The 19,846-nt window shown below is 44.1% G+C and overlaps 1 protein-coding gene across 2 annotated transcripts; it reads left to right on the forward strand.

Annotated features, from left to right (window-relative positions):
- Positions 1 to 1,290: 1,290 nt before the first annotated feature.
- Positions 1,291 to 18,343, forward strand: SNTN (sentan, cilia apical structure protein). 2 transcript variants are annotated; one of them, XM_027121302.1, is made up of 5 exons: positions 1,291 to 1,400; positions 3,337 to 3,371; positions 12,087 to 12,242; positions 17,174 to 17,231; positions 18,166 to 18,343. In XM_027121302.1, exons 1-5 carry the CDS (start codon positions 1,291 to 1,293, stop codon positions 18,341 to 18,343), a joined length of 537 nt encoding a protein of 178 aa, XP_026977103.1. The 2 variants fall into 2 exon arrangements, with proteins under 2 accessions (XP_026977103.1, XP_026977104.1); XM_027121303.1 differs by lacking the exon at positions 17,174 to 17,231 and having other exon boundaries at positions 12,087 to 12,225; positions 18,184 to 18,343.
- Positions 18,344 to 19,846: the final 1,503 nt, after the last annotated feature.

Genomic DNA, 19,846 nt, shown 5'->3' on the forward strand with positions numbered 1-19,846 from the left:
GCTGTTGGTTTTAACGTGGGCAGTGAAGCTAGCTTAGTGTCATCACCTGCTCCGAGGGAGCTAATTGCATAGGTTAACTGACAACCGATGGGGCGGGCTGGCATTAAAACTCTGACCAGTACGGGCAACAGTAATTAGTGAGATCAATCAAACTCTCTCTCCCTCCCGTATTTAAATGAAAAATGCTAAGGAAATTAGTCGGGAGGTAGAGGGAGGACAGAAAAGAAAACCATAAAGAGAAGCAGGCCATTAATGAGCAAGTGGAGTGGCCATATGCTGGAGCAATGACCAGTGATGCAGTAATGACAGCAGTGTCCCTGGAGCCAAGCAGAAGCCGGAACAATGACTATTCCTGGCTTCTCTTGAGATCTATCTCCTCTCACCCATCAACTCACCAGTGATCTAAGTAATCGCTGGTCATGTCTTCCCTGACCCAGACTCATTTGACTGAGCTGACATCCCCCAGCTTTTACAGAGCAAGCTCTAAGCAAACACAAGAGAAATAGCCTTCCTACTGGTCTTGCTGAATTTACTCTGTTCGTTTCTCTAAACCATTGTTCACGCTGAAGACTGAGTGACGTCTCCAGACTGTAAATCTAAGTTTATCAGCCTCCTTGCCTAAAACTCACAAATGGTTTCCTATTCTCTTGACATAAAGTGAAAATTCCCTACCGTGGCCTCCCAGGTCCTGCGTTGTCTAGTCACCGTGCCTCCTCTTCATCCTCACCTGGAGCCTCCCTCCCCCTCAGCCTCTCTGGTCCAGCTACCCTGGCCTTCTTTCAGTCCCTCCCAATCACCACACTCCCTCCTGCCACTGGGTTTACCACAGGCTGTTCCATCTGCCTACAATGTGGATCCCTTGCCCTTTCACCTACTTCATTCCATCCTACTCGGCATCAAACATCACTTCCCCAGGGGTGTCTCCCTCACCTCCCTGACTGACAGCAACCTCATAGCATCCCCCTTGCACGGTATGGTCACAGGGGTGACTTCTTTTGTGATTACGTGATTAATATCAGTCTTGACCACTAAGCTCTCTGGGATCAAAGTCCATGGCTGAGTTTTCTCACTGTTGTGTCCCCAGTACCTTGTACGGTGTCTGACCCACAGCAGACACTCAAATATGTGTTGACTATGGCATGACTGGTTTAATGTCTGCCTGCAAATAACACTAGGGAAAGGCTCTTCTACAAGGGCCACTGTATAGTTGCCATGGAACGAATGACAGTAGTAACAGTGGGCAAGTCACTGTCGCTTAGGAAGGGCCAACACACAACAGGAGAGCAGAGTATGCATGGCTGTATGCACGGTACCCAGGACCAAGCACTCCACTTGGAAGGGGAGCCCAACCCTTCTGCAGCCGCAACATCTACTTTAGCACCTAGGACAATGCCCAGAAGGTCAGTGGCGCTTGGCTGTCCTTTATCGAGTTTCATTTAAGCTTGCAGGTCTATTTCCAGAGCTCATGGCTACAACTTGGTAGCCAAAATGGTGCCAGTTTGGTGCCTGTTACCCACCTCAATCCCGCTTTCAACTGAGTTGGAAAATTAAAGAGAACAAATTTGCAGCTTTGATTGCAAACTGAAAAAGTGATACAATTAACACAAATGTCTTTGATTGCCTCTTGAAAAACATTTGTAAATCAAAATTGGTAATGCTTTTAAGGGTATGACATATGCTTTCAAATTATCCATGAGAGAGGGGGGTTGTTTCCGATCATGCAAATGTGTGAATTTATGCCTAATAAATGAAAAATATTCTTCCTTACGTAATTCCCTTTAGGGGACCTGCTTTAGTTCAAAAAAGTTTTTGAACACTTGACAGGTGCCAGGTATTCTGCTGGGCCAGGGGTAGGAGTTATGGAGAATCTGCAGAACTCTTGCTGTCAAGGGCCTCACGCTCTGATGGAGGAGATCGTGGCAAAAGAAAATAACACGAGCCATGTTGCAAGTGTACGTCGTGTAAAGTGTACGTGGGATAAAGTGCACATCCTTTGTCCTATGAAGGAGATAAGGGTACAGAGTGTTTTTGTTTGTTTGTTTTGTTTTTTTGCGCTGTGGCCCCTCCCGCCGCAGAGCACAGGCTCCGGACACGGAGGCCCAGCGGCCACGGCCCACGGGCCCAGCCACTCCGCGGCACGCGGGACCCTCCCGGACCGGGGCACGAACCCGCGTCCCCTGCATCGGCAGGCGGACTCTCGACCACTGCGCCACCAGGGAAGCCCTTGTCTGCTTTTTATAAGGGAGCAGCAAGGTCCATCTCCCTGCCTCCCATCTGGTCCCGTTCCACTCTCCTTCCCATATATCAGGTGGAATAACTTCCCCAAATGCAGATCTGATCATGCCACCCCTTTCCTTCCCACTACCCTTAGGCTAACAACCTGGGTCCGTTCTAAGGCTCACTCCAAGTGCTCTGGTCCTGACCCGTGACTGCAGCCTCCTCTTCCACCACTCTCTCCTTCCCTCTCCATGTTCCAGCCATGCTGTTCTTCCTCTGGTTCTTCAATCTTGCCATGCTTTCTCCCGCTTCCAGGGCTCAGCACGCACTGTTCCCTCTGCTTGGAACACTCTTCCTCCTTCTTCACCTAATGATTCATTTGGTTGAGATAAAATACCATTACCCTGACCTGTAGACTGGGTTAATCCTTCCCTGCCCTCTGTATGCGCTCTGCCATTGCTCTGTATTGAATCACGGGTTGAACATCTGCCTTCTGCGCTAGACTCTAAGCCCCAAGAGTGTGGGAACATCTCAGTCATTCACTGATGCGTCCCCACGCCCTAGCACAGTATGTAGATTCTTAGGTAGGCTAAGCTGCTGGAACAAATAACACTTCAAATCCTCAGTCTTTTACAGAACAAGAAGTTATTTTTTTCTTTTTCATGTGACAGTTCAGAGTCAGGGTTCCAGGTGGATGGCAGTCCTACTCCATGGCACCATGTAGGGACACAGGCTGATGGGGCTTGTGGCTTGCAAAGTACTCCTGATAATTTCTGTGTTAATTGGCTGGAAACAGGAAAGGGCACGGGAAGAGGCTGCATAGAAGGCAACCACTTCTCTTCTGCTCCTTTTCCATTGGAGGGCATTTGGTCATACGGTCACAAAAGGCTGCACAAAAGGCTAGGATATGTGGGCCAGCCATTGCCGAGTATTGTACTTCTTTACCATGTGACAAAGGGAGAAAGGATTTTGAAAGACAGATGGCAGCTCCACCAGAATGCTCAGGGCAGATTTACTGAAAATAAATTAATTTTTAAATCATTATATTGCTCTACTTTAGATGCTGACATCAATACCCAAACTCCTAGAATCATTATGTTTCTATCATTTTGTTGGCAGCATTTCAATATCCAAACAACTGGCTTTAATAAAAGGTAAGGCCTGGTGTGACAGAGATGTATGTGTTTCTTCTCTACCATGAGAGCATGCCAAGAGTTAATAGGACACCAAAGAATGCCAACGATGTAAGAGAACTTGTAGATAAATCATCAAGCATTTATGATGTTCTTTTTATTCTTGTTTTTATTTTTTTATAAATTTATTTATTTTGGGCTGCATTGGGTCTTCGTTGCTGCGCGCGGGCTTTCTCTAGTTGTGGCGAGCGGGGGCTACTGTTCCTTGTGGTGTGCAGGCTTCTCATTGCGGTGGCTTCTCTTTGTTGTGGAGCATGGGCTCTAGGCATGCAGGCTTCAATAGTTGTGGCTTGCGAGCTGTAGAGAGCAGGCTCACTACTTGTGGCACACAGGCTTTGTTGCTCCACGGCATGTGGGATCTTCCCAGACCAGGGCTCGAACCCATGTCCCTTGCATTGGCAGGCGGATTCTTAACCACTGCGCCATCAGGGAAGTCCCTGATGTTCTTTTTAAACATTTGGGAATTGAGGTCCAGTGGTAGGAATTAGCTCACCCAAATTTAAAGGCCCAGCTATAATAGGAGCATGGATCCCTGACTCCTAATTCAGTGTTCATCCCACCATGGCCAGTTGGCCCTCCATGGGCAGTATCCTCAGTGTGTCCAAGTCAGCATCTGACTCATAAACCTTCAGTGGTATTCAGGATGCAATCAGTCCCCAACTGCCTCTGTTGATTGATCAAGACATAGTGTGGCAAACTCCCAAGGTGTAAACATTTGCCGTCAGCATTCCATTTTATAGGTAAAATATTTTTAGAGCCAACAATGCTGTCATGGAAATAACAGTATAAGAAAAAATATACTCATACACTGGGATCATTATCTTATTCCAAAACATGTGGCTTCTTTATAGAGTAACAAGCACAGCTGGATTCTATTATATTGCAGTTATTTTTCCTCCTAGATGGCTGGTCTATGTCTCCAGAGGAGATGCTTTATATTTCTATTGAAATAAATCTTCATCTTGGTGAGAATATTATTGTTACACTGTCACAACACAAGAGACCTATGATTTCTGTTTCACAATTTCAGGCACTTTTGATAATGTCAATGACAAAATATCATGTCCATGACATGATAAATACCCATGACATTTCTCATATAACAGCCTCCTCTGAGAGGCTGAGGGGGGAGTGTAACTCTCTCTCATCCACACTGCCCACCAATACACAGACACACAGACACACAGACACACACACACACACACATCATTCCTGGCACCAGACTCCTTACAGTAGACAACTGGGCCACATTATTCCCATGCCTTAAGAAAACACAGGATAAATATGGCTCATCTTGCCAGAATGTATTTTATTCAATGGTAATTTTAAGTGTTATTCCCTGAAATCAAGCAGGGCTAGATCATGGAATAGAAGTCAGTACCAACCCACATTTTCACTTCTGGCTGTTTGGGCTTATGCCCTTGATCTCTTGGGGGAGGTGGATAGAAATGGGTGTTGAGTACATATTTGCCTGTCGCATCCAACGTAGTTTTATCGTGGAAAAGTTTGAAAAGTGCTAGAGTATTGGGGAAACTATCGATCTAGCAAGAAAACAGAAGAGATCTAATTTTTAGTTCTGCCATGTACGACTGATGCATACTGGGAAAAACCACGTTTCTCCTGTAGGTCTTCATTTCTTTGTTTGAAAAAATAACTAATATTAAGAAAAGTTCTAAAATGAGGTGATTCTGACACTTTGCTGTACTGAGGTTTGTGTTTCTACTACACTAAAGTGTTAGGAACTCACTAGATGAAATGTTTCACATTTTAGGTTCCACTTTCCAGGGCAAGTGAGGAGAAAGAGGCAGGGATTGTTCTCAAGTTCAAGTCAGCTCAGTTCAGCACATGTCTATGCTAAGGCCTACAACACGCCAGGGCCTGGGAATGAATGCAATGATAAATAAGATGCAGTGACTGCCCTCAGGGAACATACAGTCTAGAGCTGCACTGTCCCATATGGTAGCCACTAGCCACCTGTGGGTATGGAACACTTAAAATGAGGCTAATTTGAATCCAGTTGTGCTGCAAGTTTAAAATATATGACAGATTTAAGAGACTTAGTAGAAAGAAGTGTAACGTATCTGAGTAATTTGTTCATGTTGATGACATGCTGAAATGATATTTTGATAAATCGGGTTAAATAATATATTTCTAAAATAATTTTATCTGAATCATTTTACTTTTTTAATGTGGCTACTTAGAAAAAAATTCATTATAATTCGGGCTCGTATTACATTTCTTTTGGACAGCACTGATCTAGAAGGTAATTGAGACAGATAAACAGTGTTTCAGTCTGAAGGTTATGACAAGCTTATGTTTAGGGAAGTAGAAAAGCACAAAGGAGGGGCAGGTAGCCCTATCCCAGGGTTTGGGAAAGAATCCTGCAGGATACACTGCCTGCAAAACGAGATCTAGAGGTATCATGCATCACAGTGAGGAAACAGACTGTGTGACCTTAAGCAAGCTACTTAACCTCTCTGTGCTTCAGTTTCCTCATCTATAAAGTGGAGATGATACTGGAACCCACCTCGGAGGACTGATGTAAGAATTAAATGAGTCGAATCATATACACCCCATAAAGAAGTGGCTGGCATACAGAGCGTGGGCTCCATAATCGTCCATCACAATGCAAGCTCCAGGAACCAAGGAGTTGTTCTCTTTTAATATTGCTCTGTCCCCAGAACTAGGACAAGGCCCGGCAATAAGTACTTGCTGGGAGGACAGAGTGTGTAAGGAACTGCAGACAGTTTAGTATTATTAAAGCATAAAAAGCGAGGTAGGAGCTAGCAGGAAATGTAGACGTGATGTGCCTGGATTCACACCCCCCACCCGCCTTCCAAAGGCAAGAGAGGCAATAAAAGACCCAAGAAGAAACATCAATCCTTTGCATTTTTAATGGCGCTTCGCTCTTTACAATATGCTTTCACATATTCGCCCACAGCTCTGTGAGGCAGGCAGGGCAGGAATTAGGAGGCAACACACTGAGTTTATTAAGGGAAGAACCCAACCATAAAAAGAGGAAACCAAACAACGCCTCACAAAGTCTCATCAGTATTGGTAGGATAAGCGGAGTTCGTTTTTATCTTTTATTTTCAATTTTTTTCTAGTTCGGTTTTTACCACGAGCATATGTTATTTTACAGTCAGGGAAAATGCATGCTGTGTTAAAATGAATGGAGGAGAAGGAAGAGAAGTGGGCTAGTCCAGATGGAGTCCCCATTTAGAGAGCCGTCAGACCTGAACTTCATCAGAGGACTGGGGAACGTCTGGTTCCGCAGCCTCCATGGAGATGCCCTTAGAAGGAGTTATTCCAAAGTGGCAGATCTTTCTGTGGCCTTTGAAGGCAGACAGACTTTCGAATCTTTCCTCTGCCACCCGGGAGCAATGTGACCTTAAGATTCTTAATCTCTCCATGTGTCAGTTTCCAATACGTAAAATAGAGACACAAATAGTACCTACCCTTCTGGGTTTATGAAGCATTAAATAAGCTTATGTTTGAAAGGCATCTGGCACATAGTAAGCAAGAAAGGTATCTAGGGCTTCCCTGGTGGCGCAGTGGTTGAGAGTCCGCCTGCCGATGGAGGGGACACGGGTTCGTGCCCCAGTCCGGGAAGATCCCACATGCCGCGGAGCAGCTGAGCCCGTGAGCCACGGTCGCTGAGCCTGCGCGTCCAGAGCCTGTGCTCTGCAACGGGAGAGGCCACAACAGTGAGAGGCCCGCGTACCGCAAAAAAAAGAAAAAAAGAAAAAAAAGAAAGGTGTCCATCATTACTTGCAAGCTCACTCACAGCTTGGAAGCTCACCCGTTCCTTTCCAGAAGGGCACAGCCAGGAGAGGAAGAGGTTACTGTTCCCCATGAGAAGTCTCAGACCCAGCAAAACAACCCATACTAAAGCCCTGTCTAGTTATTCTGGGTTATGAATAAATAAACCAACTGGTAAAAGTTACAGAACGGACATTTACCTCCAAAGGAATTAAGGTGTTTCTTCTAAGCACTTTGCTTCTTAAAAGCAAGACTATTTATAGGGGCTTCCCTGGTGGTGCAGTGGTTGAGAGTCTGCCTGCCGATGCAGGGGACACGGGTTCGTGCCCCGGTCCGGGAAGATCCCACGTGCCGCGGAGCGCCTAGGCCGACGAGCTATGGCCGCTGAGCCTGCGCGTCCGGAGCCTGTGCTCCGCAACGGGAGAGGCCACAACAGAGAGAGGCCCGCATACCGCAAAAAAAAAAAAAAAAAAAAAAAAAAAAAAGCAAGACTATTTATAAACAGAGTTTATTCTTTAGCTGCTTAAATGCCAAGTTACCGCCATACAGCTCCTCACCACCTCAACCCCACCTTCCAGGGAAGGGAGACATGAGATAAAAGAAATATGCCATCTCCTTGTTTTTGATGAGCAGGAAAATTTTAGGTAATTGAGGAAAAAAATCCCAATTTTACTTTTTTAATTTATTTATTTTTGGCTGCATTGGGTCTTTGTTGCTGCGCGCAGGCTTTCTCTAGTTGTGGTGAGCGGGGGCTACTCTTCGTTGCGGTGTACGGGCTTCTCACTGCAGTGGCCTCTCCTGTTGCGGAGCATGGGCTCTAGGTGCGAGGGCTTCAGTAGTTGTGGTGCATGGGCTTCAGTAGTTGTGGCACGCGGGCTCTAGAGCACAGGCTCAGTAGTTGTGGCACACGGGCTTCTCACTGCAGTGGCCTCTCCTGTTGTGGAGCACGGGCTCTAGGCGTGCGGGCTTCAGTAGTTGTGGCTTGCAGGCTCAGTAGTTGTGGCGCACGGGCTCAGTTGCTCCACAGCATGTGGGATCTTCCTGGACCAGGGCTCGAACTCATGTCCCCTGCACTGGCAGGCGGACTTCCAACCACTGTGCCACCAGGGAAGCCAAAAAATTCCAATTTTAAATGTGGGTTTCAGGATGTGGCAGAAGTGAAGGGAAGAGGTGGATAAGGGTAGGAGGGAAAAGAGCTAAAAATTGAATGCAAAGAAGCAGGGAACTTTCTGAGTCTGGGATAGTAGTCTAGATGGAGAGCCAGCCACTGGACTAGCAGACAGAAGCCACAGGTCAGGATGGGACTGAGGATCAGAAACCAAAGAGGAAATCAAGGAGTAAGAAGCTAAGGGCACGGATTCTGCAGACGTTGATTCGACAGATTCGTGAAGCACCTCCTAGATCCTAGGCACTGTTCTGAGTGCTGAAGTTTCCACAGAAGAGAAGACAGGCAAAACATTCCTGTCTTCTTAAGGCTTATGTTTTCAACATGGATTCATATTCAAGCTCTGCCACTTATTAATGTGTCCTCAGCAAGATCCTATCCTTTCTTCATCTATACGATGGTATAATCATGGAGAGACATACAGTGTTCATGGGTTGGAAGAGTCAACATAGTAGATATCAGTTCTCCCCAAGTTGCTCTCTAAGTTTAATGAAATATAACAACATTCAAGTTGTTTTAAAAAAAAAACAGACAAACTTATTCTCAACTTTATGTGGGAAGGGGACTAAAATAGTCAAAACTGTAAACATCTCAAATGTCCTTTGGTGGTGAATGTGGTACATACATATCATGGAATACTACTCAATGAAAAGGAAAATACCATCACTACATGCAACAACTTGGATAAAATGCAAGGGAGGGGCTTCCCTGGTGGCGAAATAGTTAAGAATCCGCCTGCCAGTGCAGGGGACATGGGTTCGAGCCCTGGTCCAGGAAGATCCCACGTGCCGTGGAGCAACAAAGCCTGTGTGCCACAACTACTGAGCCTGTGTGGCCAAACTACTGAAGCCCGTGCACCTAGAGCCCGTGCTCCACAGCAAGAGAAGCCACGACAATGAGAAGCCTGCCCACTGCAACAAAGAGTAGCTCTGCTCGCTGCAACTAGAGAAAACCTGCTCGCAGCAACGGAGACCCAACGCAGTCAAAAATCAAATAAATAAATTTATTTTTTAAAAAACGCAAGGGAATCACAACATTGTAAAGCAACTATACCCCAATAAAAAAATAAAAACAGAAAAAAAAAACTCAAAGGAATGATGCTGAGTTTAAAAAGCCATTCTCAGAGAACTTCTGTATGATTCCATTCACAGAACATGTGTTGTTTCATAACATGAAGATGGAGAACAGATTAGTGATTGCCAGGGGTTAGGGATGGGGGAGGGGGCAGGTAGAAAGATTGGCTGTTACTATAAAGGGTTACTATGAGAGAATCTTATGTTGGTGGTACAGTTCTGTATATTGATTGTGGTGATAGTTACACAAAGGTACACATTTGGTAATATTGCCTAGAACTACACACACACGCACACAGAGGATGAGGGAATATGTAACTGGTAAAATCTGAACAAACTGTGGATTGTATCAATGTCAGTTTCTTGCTATAGATGTTGTACTGTAATTATGCAAGATGTTTCTTGGGGGAACAGGTGTGGGAGATTGTTTTTGCGTATTCATTGGCAATTTCCTGTAAATTTATAATCATATCAAAATAAAAAGGTTAAAAATACAATAAAAATTTAAATGGTATAATAATCCGTATGGTGGTTATGAGAAGTAAATATACAATTTATTAAAGTATCTGGCACACAATAGATGCACAATAAATGGCAGCTCCAACTTCCTATCCCAACCAGATTGCTGCTTACACACATGTCCTTGACTTGCTCTAGCTTGGAGCAAATAAGTGGGTACTCTTGAGTGGGGGGCAAAAAAGAGTTATCCATTTGCGGGACCAGGAAGTCCGAATGCCTCAAGCTTCGGCCTAATTGTGGGTGAAATGACACGGGGGGATGGAGAGGACACACATTTCCTCATGCAAGAGAGAGAGAGGCCAACACATTGATTAGAATGCTTTGGCAGATGTTTATATACACCCTTTACCGTTTAGTCGGATTCCTGTTCAGAGATACAGTAAAAACTGAGAAGGTCCACAGTTGTTTTCCCTTCATCCATTCCTCTTAACTCTTGTCATTCCATCTAACTTTTTTTTAAATTTTTATTTTATATTGGGGTATAGTTGATTAACCATGTTGTGTATTGAACTTTAATTAAAAAAAAAAAAAAAACTAAATGCTTAAAATCTTTTAATGCCCTCTCTGTACATCTGATGGAAAATCCTGATTCCTTTCCAGAACCTAGGAGCCCTGGATGGTCTAGCCCCTGCCAACCTTTCTAATGAAACACACTTTCAGCCTCTAGACTCCAGCCGCAACTGTCTCCTTTCAGCTCCTCCAATGTGCCAGACTCCTGATCTGAGCCTTCACATATGCTGTTACCTGAGCCTGGAACACTCAAAACAACCCTAATCCCAGGCTGACCCACCCCACCCTTTAGATGGCAGGTCCTTCCCACCGTATTGGTCTTAGCTTAAATATTAATCTACTTATATAGTAGATGCCTCCAAGACAACCTATCTCAGTACTTTTCCTCTGAGACCTACTGTGTAATTTTCTATTTCTTCTGTTTCTATACCTTCTTTGCCTCATACAAGTTGCAATTATGCATAATATATGTGTATATGGATAAATAAATAATTGTGAAATATGTATAAAACAAATATATGTATACACAGATATCCTCTTGATTATTATTTATTACCCCACTAGATTGTAATATAGATGAGAGCAGAGGCCACATCTGGTTCTGTCACTTCTATGTGCTGAACAGCTCAGAAAGTACCAGAAACACAGTAAGTGCTCGATACAAAAGTCACAAATATCTGACTGATCATCTTTCTTTGAATCCATGATTGTTGCACTTTACCTGGGCAGAAAGCTGTTGGATTTTGTTTTCTCTTCTTCCTATTCATTCATTAAACAGCATTTACTGGCGCCTACTACATAGCAGGCATTTGTGCTGGTCACTGGGAATATAGTGATAAAAAAAGCTATGATCTCTGGCCTCATGGAGCTTGTATTCTAGTTAGAGAGAAAGATGATTAAACATGCAATAAGTGTAAAGCAGGAAAAGTTCTATAATAGGGGATGTATTGGGGACTGAGAGAACAGAGAGGATAAGATTTTTCTTCACTGTCCTTCGTGCACTTCTCAGAGTTCACTATGTGCTACCCACTGGAAGGGACTGAGCTAGTACCATCCTTTCAAGGAATTTAAATCAGAGAAACCAGCTAGATCACTGTGATTGAGGCCATGATTCAAAGAGATCCCTTGTCTATCATGATATCAAAGGACTTGTCCTGGATATCATTCTCCTTTATCACACTGGCATGTGGTGATGCTCTATCTGACACAGAATATAAACTCCACAAGAGCAGGACTTTGTCTTATTCAATGAGGTATCCTTAATGCCAGGGACTGAGCCAAGCACACGGTAGATGCTCTATAAAGATTTGTTGAATAACTGAATGAAATTAACACGTCGGAAGACCAAGGCTTAGAGAGGTCAGGTGTTTTCCCAAGGTCACAGGGGAAGAGGGTGATAAATCTCATCCTAATTCTACTAATTCTAATTGCTACTGAGGGACTTTTGTTCTCCATGGTTTAAAGGTCAAGGATCAGACTCCCCCATGTCCCACTCCCAGATAGGTGGCAAAGAGCCCAAGGCCAGGATCACATTGACACAAACCTTCCATCCCTGTTCCCTAAGTTCCCCTGGAAGGTAGAGCCTCATGTCTGGGGAAGGGTCATTTCTAACCTAGGCTACACAGTTGTACATTTCTTCTTTCACAGCTCTACGCAATGGTTCAGATCTGGAAAAAGCCATCGCCACTGCCGCTATGATTTTCAGAAACTTTTCTGACCCTGATGGCAAACTTGGGAAAGCTACTGCCAAAAATCTACTGCAAACCCAATATAGGAATTTCACAGAGGTAAGAGAACTAATAGGTACCAAGAAACAGGGGGCCACGCCATAACGGCTGGCCCAAAGAGTCAACAACTCCAGCTCGAAGTTACCATTATGTTGCTTCATTCCACAAATGTTTATTGGACACCTACCCTACGCCAGGAAATGAGCTGTGCCCTGGGGTTAATGCAGTGAACAAGCTAACAATCAAGCAGAGTAGAGAGATGTGCTGAAAAAGTAATTAGAAATAGTCAGAGGACCGTGAAAGAGTAGAACGTGCAGTGACAGAATAAAACAGAGGGACCATCTTGGGCTTGGTGGTCAAAAAAGAGCTCCTGGGAAATTAAGGTATAGCTAAGATCTGAAGAAGGAGATCAAGAGTGAGCAGGGACCGGGGGCGGGGTGCGTGCAGGATGAGAATGATGGCATGCCCGGCAGAGGATTTGGCATAAAGCATGTCAAAGACCTATGAGGGCAAGTATTGGTGAGAAGAGGAAGGGAAGTAGGAAGCAGCGGAAGAGGAGGCCGGGGGGGTGAAGAGAAGCCACTTCTTACAGAGGCATAGCGTGAGGGCAGGAGGAAGCCAGGGAAGTTTCTAAATCCGGGTCGAAGGAATTACACCAGCTGCAGTAGGAGATGAGACTGTGGTTGGGATGGGGAGTGAAACGAAGAAAAGAGGAACCGTGGGAAGGGAGTCCAAACAGAAGATGTTGGTTTGGACTAAGGCACCAAATATGGGAGGCATCTGGAAGGTGGAATGAACGGGATCTGATAACCATGAGGGCTGAAGAGCAAGGGGGACAAATATGATACCTCAGTTCTGACCGTGGGAGGAAGTGGGCGGTGGTTCCGTTTCCAGAGAAGAGGAAGGCTGGAGAATAAGCAGATTTGAGGTAGGGAGGGAGGTGGGGGCAGGTGATGAGTTCTGTTAGCACGTGTCAAGTTTAAGATGTCCTTGAAACTGTCAAGTGGAGAAACTCGGACAGCAACAGGATATGTGAGCGGGAAGGTCAGAATAGAGATCTGTAACAGTGAGAGTGGGCAATGTGAAAATGGTTACTGAACAGAAGGAAGTGACCTAAATCATCTAGAGGCATCTTTCTCAAACCTCAGCCACCTGAATACCATCTTCAATATTTTTCCCATATCTGCCTATAGCCTGTATTATAATGTACCTAGAACTTGTTAAGAGAACGCTCTACTTAAAGGAAATTATTTTATAAGGAGCCTTGATCACCATTTTAAATGTAAATTCAGTGGGTAAAAGTGGAAGGTAGTAAAAAATATAGATGACTGTTCATTCTTATTTAATATTTATTCTTGCATCACCTAAAGCTGTGTTACATTCTACCAGCAGTACATGTTCAAACTTTGGAAAATAGTAGCCTAGGGAAAATGCATAAGAAAAAAGGAGGACCTCACACAGAACCTAAACCACCAACATTTAATGGTAGATTGAGCAAGAAAAAACTTAAAAGTAAACAGTCTCTCAGGTTCTATGTGTATTCTGAGACATTTAAAAGAGCAGTATTATAGTTCCTTTAAGATATAAATATATATGGTTTTAGCATACCACAGTGATATAAGGTGCCACCCACTGGGGGAAGCTGGGTCAAGGGTACAACTTCCCGTGAATCTATGATTGTTTTAAAAGAGTGTGTGTGAAATCAGCTTTTTTTTTTAATTCCACAAGTGATTTTTTTTATAGCCTGTTTCATAGAAACAGTGAATAGATTGGTGGTTGCCAGGAGCTAGGGGAAGGGGAAAGTGGCGTGGTATAGGTCAGAGGGTGCAAATTTCCAATTTTAAGAAGAATAAGTTCTGAGGCTCTAATGCACAGCATGGTGACTATAGTTAGTGATACGGTACTGCATGCTTGAAGGTCACTGAGGTAGATCTTGAGCATTCTCCCCACACACACGCACACACACACACACAAGTTAACTCTGTGAGGTGATGGATGTGTTAATTATCTTGATCTTGGTAATCACTCCACAACGCATGTGTATTAAACCATCACACTGTACACTTTAAATATATACAATTATATTTGTCAATTATTCCATAATAAAGTTAAAAAGGAGTGTGTGCAGCAAGATCTTTTTTGACCCACCTCCTAGAGAAATGGAAATAAAAATAAACAAATGGGACCTAATGAAACTTAAAAGCTTTTGCACAGCAAAGGAAACTATAAACAAGACAAAAAACAACGCTCAGAATGGGAGAAAATATTTGCAAATGTAGCAACTGACAAAGGATTAATCTCCAAAATTGATAAGCAGCTCATGCAGCTCAATATCAAAAAAACAAACAACCCAATCCAAAAATGGGCAGAAGACCTAAATAGACATTTCTCCAAAGAAGACATACAGATTGCCAACAAACACATGAAAGGATGCTCAACATCACTAATCATCAGAGAAATGCAAATCAAAACTACAGTGAGGGGGCTTCCCTGGTGGCGCAGTTGTTGAGAGTCTGCCTGCCGATGTAGGGGACGCAGGCTCGTGCCCCGGTCCAGGAGGATCCCACATGCTGCGGAGTGGCTCGGCCCGTGAGCCTGCGCATCCGGAGCCTGTGCTCCGCAACGGGAGAGGCCACGACAGTGAGAGGCCCGCGTACTGAAAAAAAAAAAAAAAAAACTACAATGAGGTATCACCTCACACCAGTCAGAATGGCCATCATCAAAAAATCTACAAACAGGGCTTCCCTGGTGGCGCAGTGGTTGAGAGTCCGCCTGCCGATGCAAGGCACACGGGTTCGTGCCCCGGTCCGGGAAGATCCCACATGCCGCGGAGCAGCTGGGCCTGTGAGCCATGGCCGCTGAGCCTGCGCATCCGGAGCCTGTGCTCTGCAACAGAAGAGGCCACAACAGTGAGAGGCCCGAGTACCGCAAAAAAAAAAAAAAGAAAATCTACAAACAATAAATGCTGGAGAGGGTGTGGAGAAAAGGGAACCCTCTTGCACTGTTGGTGGGAATGTAAATTGATACTGCCACTATAGAAAACAGTATGGTGGTTCCTTAAAAAACTAAAAATAGAACTACCATATGACCCAGCCATCCCTCTACTGGGCGTATACCCTGAGAAAACCATAATTCAAAAAGAGTCATGTACCACAATGTTCATTGCAGCACTATTTACAATAGCCAGGACATGGAGGCAACTTAAGTGTCCATCGACAGATGAATGGATAAAGAAGATGTGGCACATGTATACAATGGAATATTACTCAGCCATAAAAAGAAATGAAATTGAATTATTTGTAGTGAGATGGATGGACCTAGAGACTGTCATACAGAGTGAAGTAAGTCAGAAGGAGAAAAATAAATACCGTATGCTAACACATACATATGGGATCTTAAAAAAAAGGTTCTGAAGAACATAGGGGCAGGAGAGGAATAAAGACGCAGACATAGAGAATGGGCTTGAGGACATGGGTGGGGGAAGGGTAAGCTACAACAAAGTGAGAGAGTGGCATGGACTTATATACACTACCAAATGTAAAATAGACAGCTAGTGGGAAGCAGTCACATAGCACAGGGAGATCAGCTCGGTGCTTTGTGACCACCTAGAGGGGGGAGATAGGGAGGGTGGAGGGAGACGCAAGAGGGAGGAGATATGGGGATATATGTATATGTATAGCTGATTCACTTCGTTATACAGCAGAAACTAACACACCATTGTAAAGCAATTATACTCCAATAAAGATGTTTAAAATTAATTAATTAAAATAAATTTTTTTAAAAGGAGTGTGTGCCTGGGTGTGTGTGTCTGTGAGTGTGAAAGAGAGAGAGAGAGAAAGACACAGAGTACTACAGTGTGAGACACAGAAAAATAACTGGAAAGAAATGTTAATAATAGTAAGCTATCTTTGGGTAATGGGGTAAAGGGTTATTTTTACATGCTCCTATTTTTTCTAAATGTCCAATATTAAACACATATCATTTTTGAAATAATTTTTTTAAGAAAAGCTATTTTTTTCAGCCATAAACATCAGGCAGAATTAGACAAGAGATCCAAAGTTCTGGGGAGTCTTTACAGAGAGAGTGGGAGAACAAATCCTATATTACCGGCTTACATCAGAGGCCAAAAGAAATGACAGATACTAGAGAGAAAAAGAATGCTGCGTGTAGCTGGCAAAACCTCAGTGAGCTTTTAACAAGTATGAAAATGAGGACCTAGTAGACGGATCATCCTGATGTGATTCGCCATCCCTCTGAGAACATCAGAGGAAAAGAATTAAAACCAAAGTCACCAGGAAAGACACCTTCAGCCTCGAGTCCCTCAGTGTAGGCTAAACCGGGAAAGGCAGCCATTCTGGGATCTCTAGCAGCCGACTCAGCCAGACCACGGTGCAATCCCGCCCTCTCCTCCAGCTGAGAGCAGAGACTGATTTCAGGGGACTTGAGGGGACTGCTCAGCCCTGGCATCCTCAGTCTCAGTGGTGATAACTTCCCTCCACTGAGCAGACATGTAGCGTCATGTCAGAATGCTGTCTTGGGGGACTTCCCTGGTGGTCCAGTGGGTAAGACTCCATGATCCCAATGCAGGGGGCCCGGGTTCCATCCCTGATCGGAGAACTAGATCCCGCACGCGTGCTACAACTAAGTCCGCATGCCACAACTAACAAGCCCTCCTGCCACAACTAAGAGCCGGTGCAACAAAAATAAATTTAATTAATTAGTTAAAAAAGAATGCTGTCTTGGACCAACCACCCAGCTCCGCCCCGTGAGAGTCCCTCAGGCAGGTACAGCATAAGAGTCTCCATCGCTAACTGGGCTTTCTCCTAAATCCTCACACAGGGTTCTCTGGTAAACGGAGCCAGACCTTCTGGCTGAGGCCTGGGTCTGAAAGGAATATGTCCTTTCTCATAAGCCTAAACATAATTTGGGGTATCTGACTTAGCCCTCTATAGCCAGTCAGAGATAGTAAAACTGAGCACCTAAAAACACTGCCAGGAAGATAAAAAGCAAGATGGTGGGTCAGGCCCCAAGAAGTCTGGACCTCCTCCAGCTCCGTGGTCTTAAAATATGCAGCAAAAAGAGGAGGAAGACCTCCAGCCATCTCTGACCTTTGAGCAAACAGAGTGCTTTACGCTAGTAAAGGGCTTCTCTCTCTGTCTTATCTCCAGCTCTTCCTGGAGGGAGACAGACACAGGTCCTTTCACCCTCACTGATAGGTGTGACCTCTTGAGGAACAGCCTAGAGAAACATGAAAGGTCTAAGCCTGTAAGAGGAATGTATCATCACTCCTAAAGTGCCTTAGTCATGGCTGTGATGGTTTTTTTTGCAGCCAGCACATGGATGAGTGTTTGGGGTTAAACTAAATGCAGTGAATCAAATGACCTTAACGTTTTTGATGCACTTGGGAAGATATTTCACGAGCTGTGACTGGAACTGAAAATCCCCTCCATTTAGGTGTCTTCACATGTTTTCCTTCAAACTGTTGCTGATGACTATGAACTTGGGTTTGATTCATGATCAAACTTAGGGCTGAACAGTCTTCCAAAGCACATATTTTCTTTTAGCATATTTTATTCCATATTTCTGGATAATCTTATGCTCAGTGCAGCACATAGTGGATACCTCCAATAACAAAGGGATTGTACTCTGAAACCATAACAGTATCTGTATCTGTAGAGAAGTAGGGTAGCAGTTGAGTGTGGGTTCTGGAATCGGGTAGCCAATGAGCTGAATCCTGGTTCCGCACTCATAGCTGCCTAGCTTGGGGCAAATCACTTCATTCTCACTGAGTCTCTGGCATTGCCTCTGTAGGGTGGGAAAGTAATAGTTCATATTCAGTAAGGTCACTGTGAGCACTTAGTGAGATAACCCATGAAAAGATTTAATACAGTGCTCAACTAGTAGCACTGGTAGCAACTTGACATGTTGTTAATAACATGTTTACTATTGCGTATTATCTGTAAAACCGAGGTGGCATGATGAATTCGGGTTTTTTGCTTTTTCTTCTTTATTCTTACGGGACAAGAAACCAAACCAAGATACAGAGACCTCCTTTCTGAACTCGACGAACATACAGAAAATAAGCTGGATTTTGAGGATTTCATGATCTTACTGTTAAGCATCACAGTAATGTCAGATTTGCTACAAAATATATGGAGTGTAAAAATTATGCAATAGGGCTTCCCTGGTGGCGCAGTGGTTGAGAGTCCGCCTGCCGATGCAGGGGACACAGGTTCGTGCCCCGGTCCGGGAAGATCCCACATGCCGCGGAGCGGCTGGGCCCATGAGCCATGGCCGCTGGGCCTGCGCGTCCGGAGCCTGTGCTCTGCAACGGGAGAGGCCACAACAGTGAGAGGCCCGCATACCGCAAAAAAAAAAAAAAAAATTATGCAATAAAGAGCTTTAAATATATAGTTAGACAAATTAATGGCAAAAGACAGTATTAAATTATTGAAATTTTTTTCATTTTATTTTTAATTAATTGAAGGTACTGATCATGCACCTGGGGTAGCCTAGGATGGTTCTGATTGCTAATGTTCAGACCCAGTGTAACTAAAAAATCTATGCCTACTCTTCAAAAATGTTTAAATAATATAGTCTCTGGTGCTTTACAATATGATAGATTTGATACCGCTGAATATTGCATTGCTTTTGCTGCATCAATAGTGTCTTAGAGCACTTTCCTTATAATCATTGAGTCCCTCATTCATTCACTCATTAAACAATGTGTGTTGAACCTCTACTTGATGGTATTGCTGAGGATACAGTAATTAACCAGCCAATCTCTGCCTTCAGACATGCCTGCAGAAGTCCAGCAGTAGAGATAGGCTATGAACAATTCATCAATCAATTGCATATACAGTATAATTATAATTGTGATAAGGGCTACAGGATGCTAAAAGAGCTGTTATCACCAGACCTGGGATCAAAGTCAGATAAGCTCTACTGACATTCTGCAAAAGGCAAAACTATGGGGGGCGGGGTAGAGCGGTGCTTGCCACGGCTGCAGTTGGGAGATGGAGTTGTCCACAAATAGGCACAAAGGAACTTTTAGGGAGGATGGGAATGTTCTATAGCTTGATTGTGGTGATGGTTACATGACTGCACACATTTGTCAAACTCTTAGAACTGCACACTAAAAAGGGTGAATTTTACTGTATGTGAATTCTACCTAAGTAAATATGACTTAAATCCCCCAAATCCCAATATTTTTGTAATTTCTGGCCATGATTTAACCAACGACTCCTTGAGAATATGATCTAAAGGTGGGCATGTCTTAAAGACACACAGCCCCTATGGCTATACCTATGTTCCTGAGTTTAAATTATACACACACACCCATCAATGCCTGAATGTTTGAGATAGACTTGCACAAAGACTTTTACTCATTATAATATTATTGTAGCTTCCTGAGTTCCCTCCCCCATCTCCTCTTTTCTTCCCAGCCCAACACGTTAAGGATCCCTTTCCAAAGGGAGACCTCTGACCCTGGTCTGGAGAAGCATTATCTCATCTTGCAGTGTTCCAAATCCACCAAGACCCGACTCCTTAGTCCTCCCTACTTTCCAAACCTTAGGCATTCTAAGTCCAAGAGTTTATGTACCATGTCAGGGAAAGCCCCAGACTTTACTCTGTCACCATCTTAATAGGTGGAATGTGTGTTCAACAAGACTCAACCCA

This window comes from Aethalodelphis obliquidens, unplaced genomic scaffold (genome assembly GCF_003676395.1).
Source record: "Aethalodelphis obliquidens isolate GAN/ISIS:26980383/991018 unplaced genomic scaffold, ASM367639v1 scaffold22, whole genome shotgun sequence".
In the NCBI taxonomy this organism is placed as follows: Eukaryota; Metazoa; Chordata; class Mammalia; order Artiodactyla; family Delphinidae; genus Aethalodelphis; species Aethalodelphis obliquidens.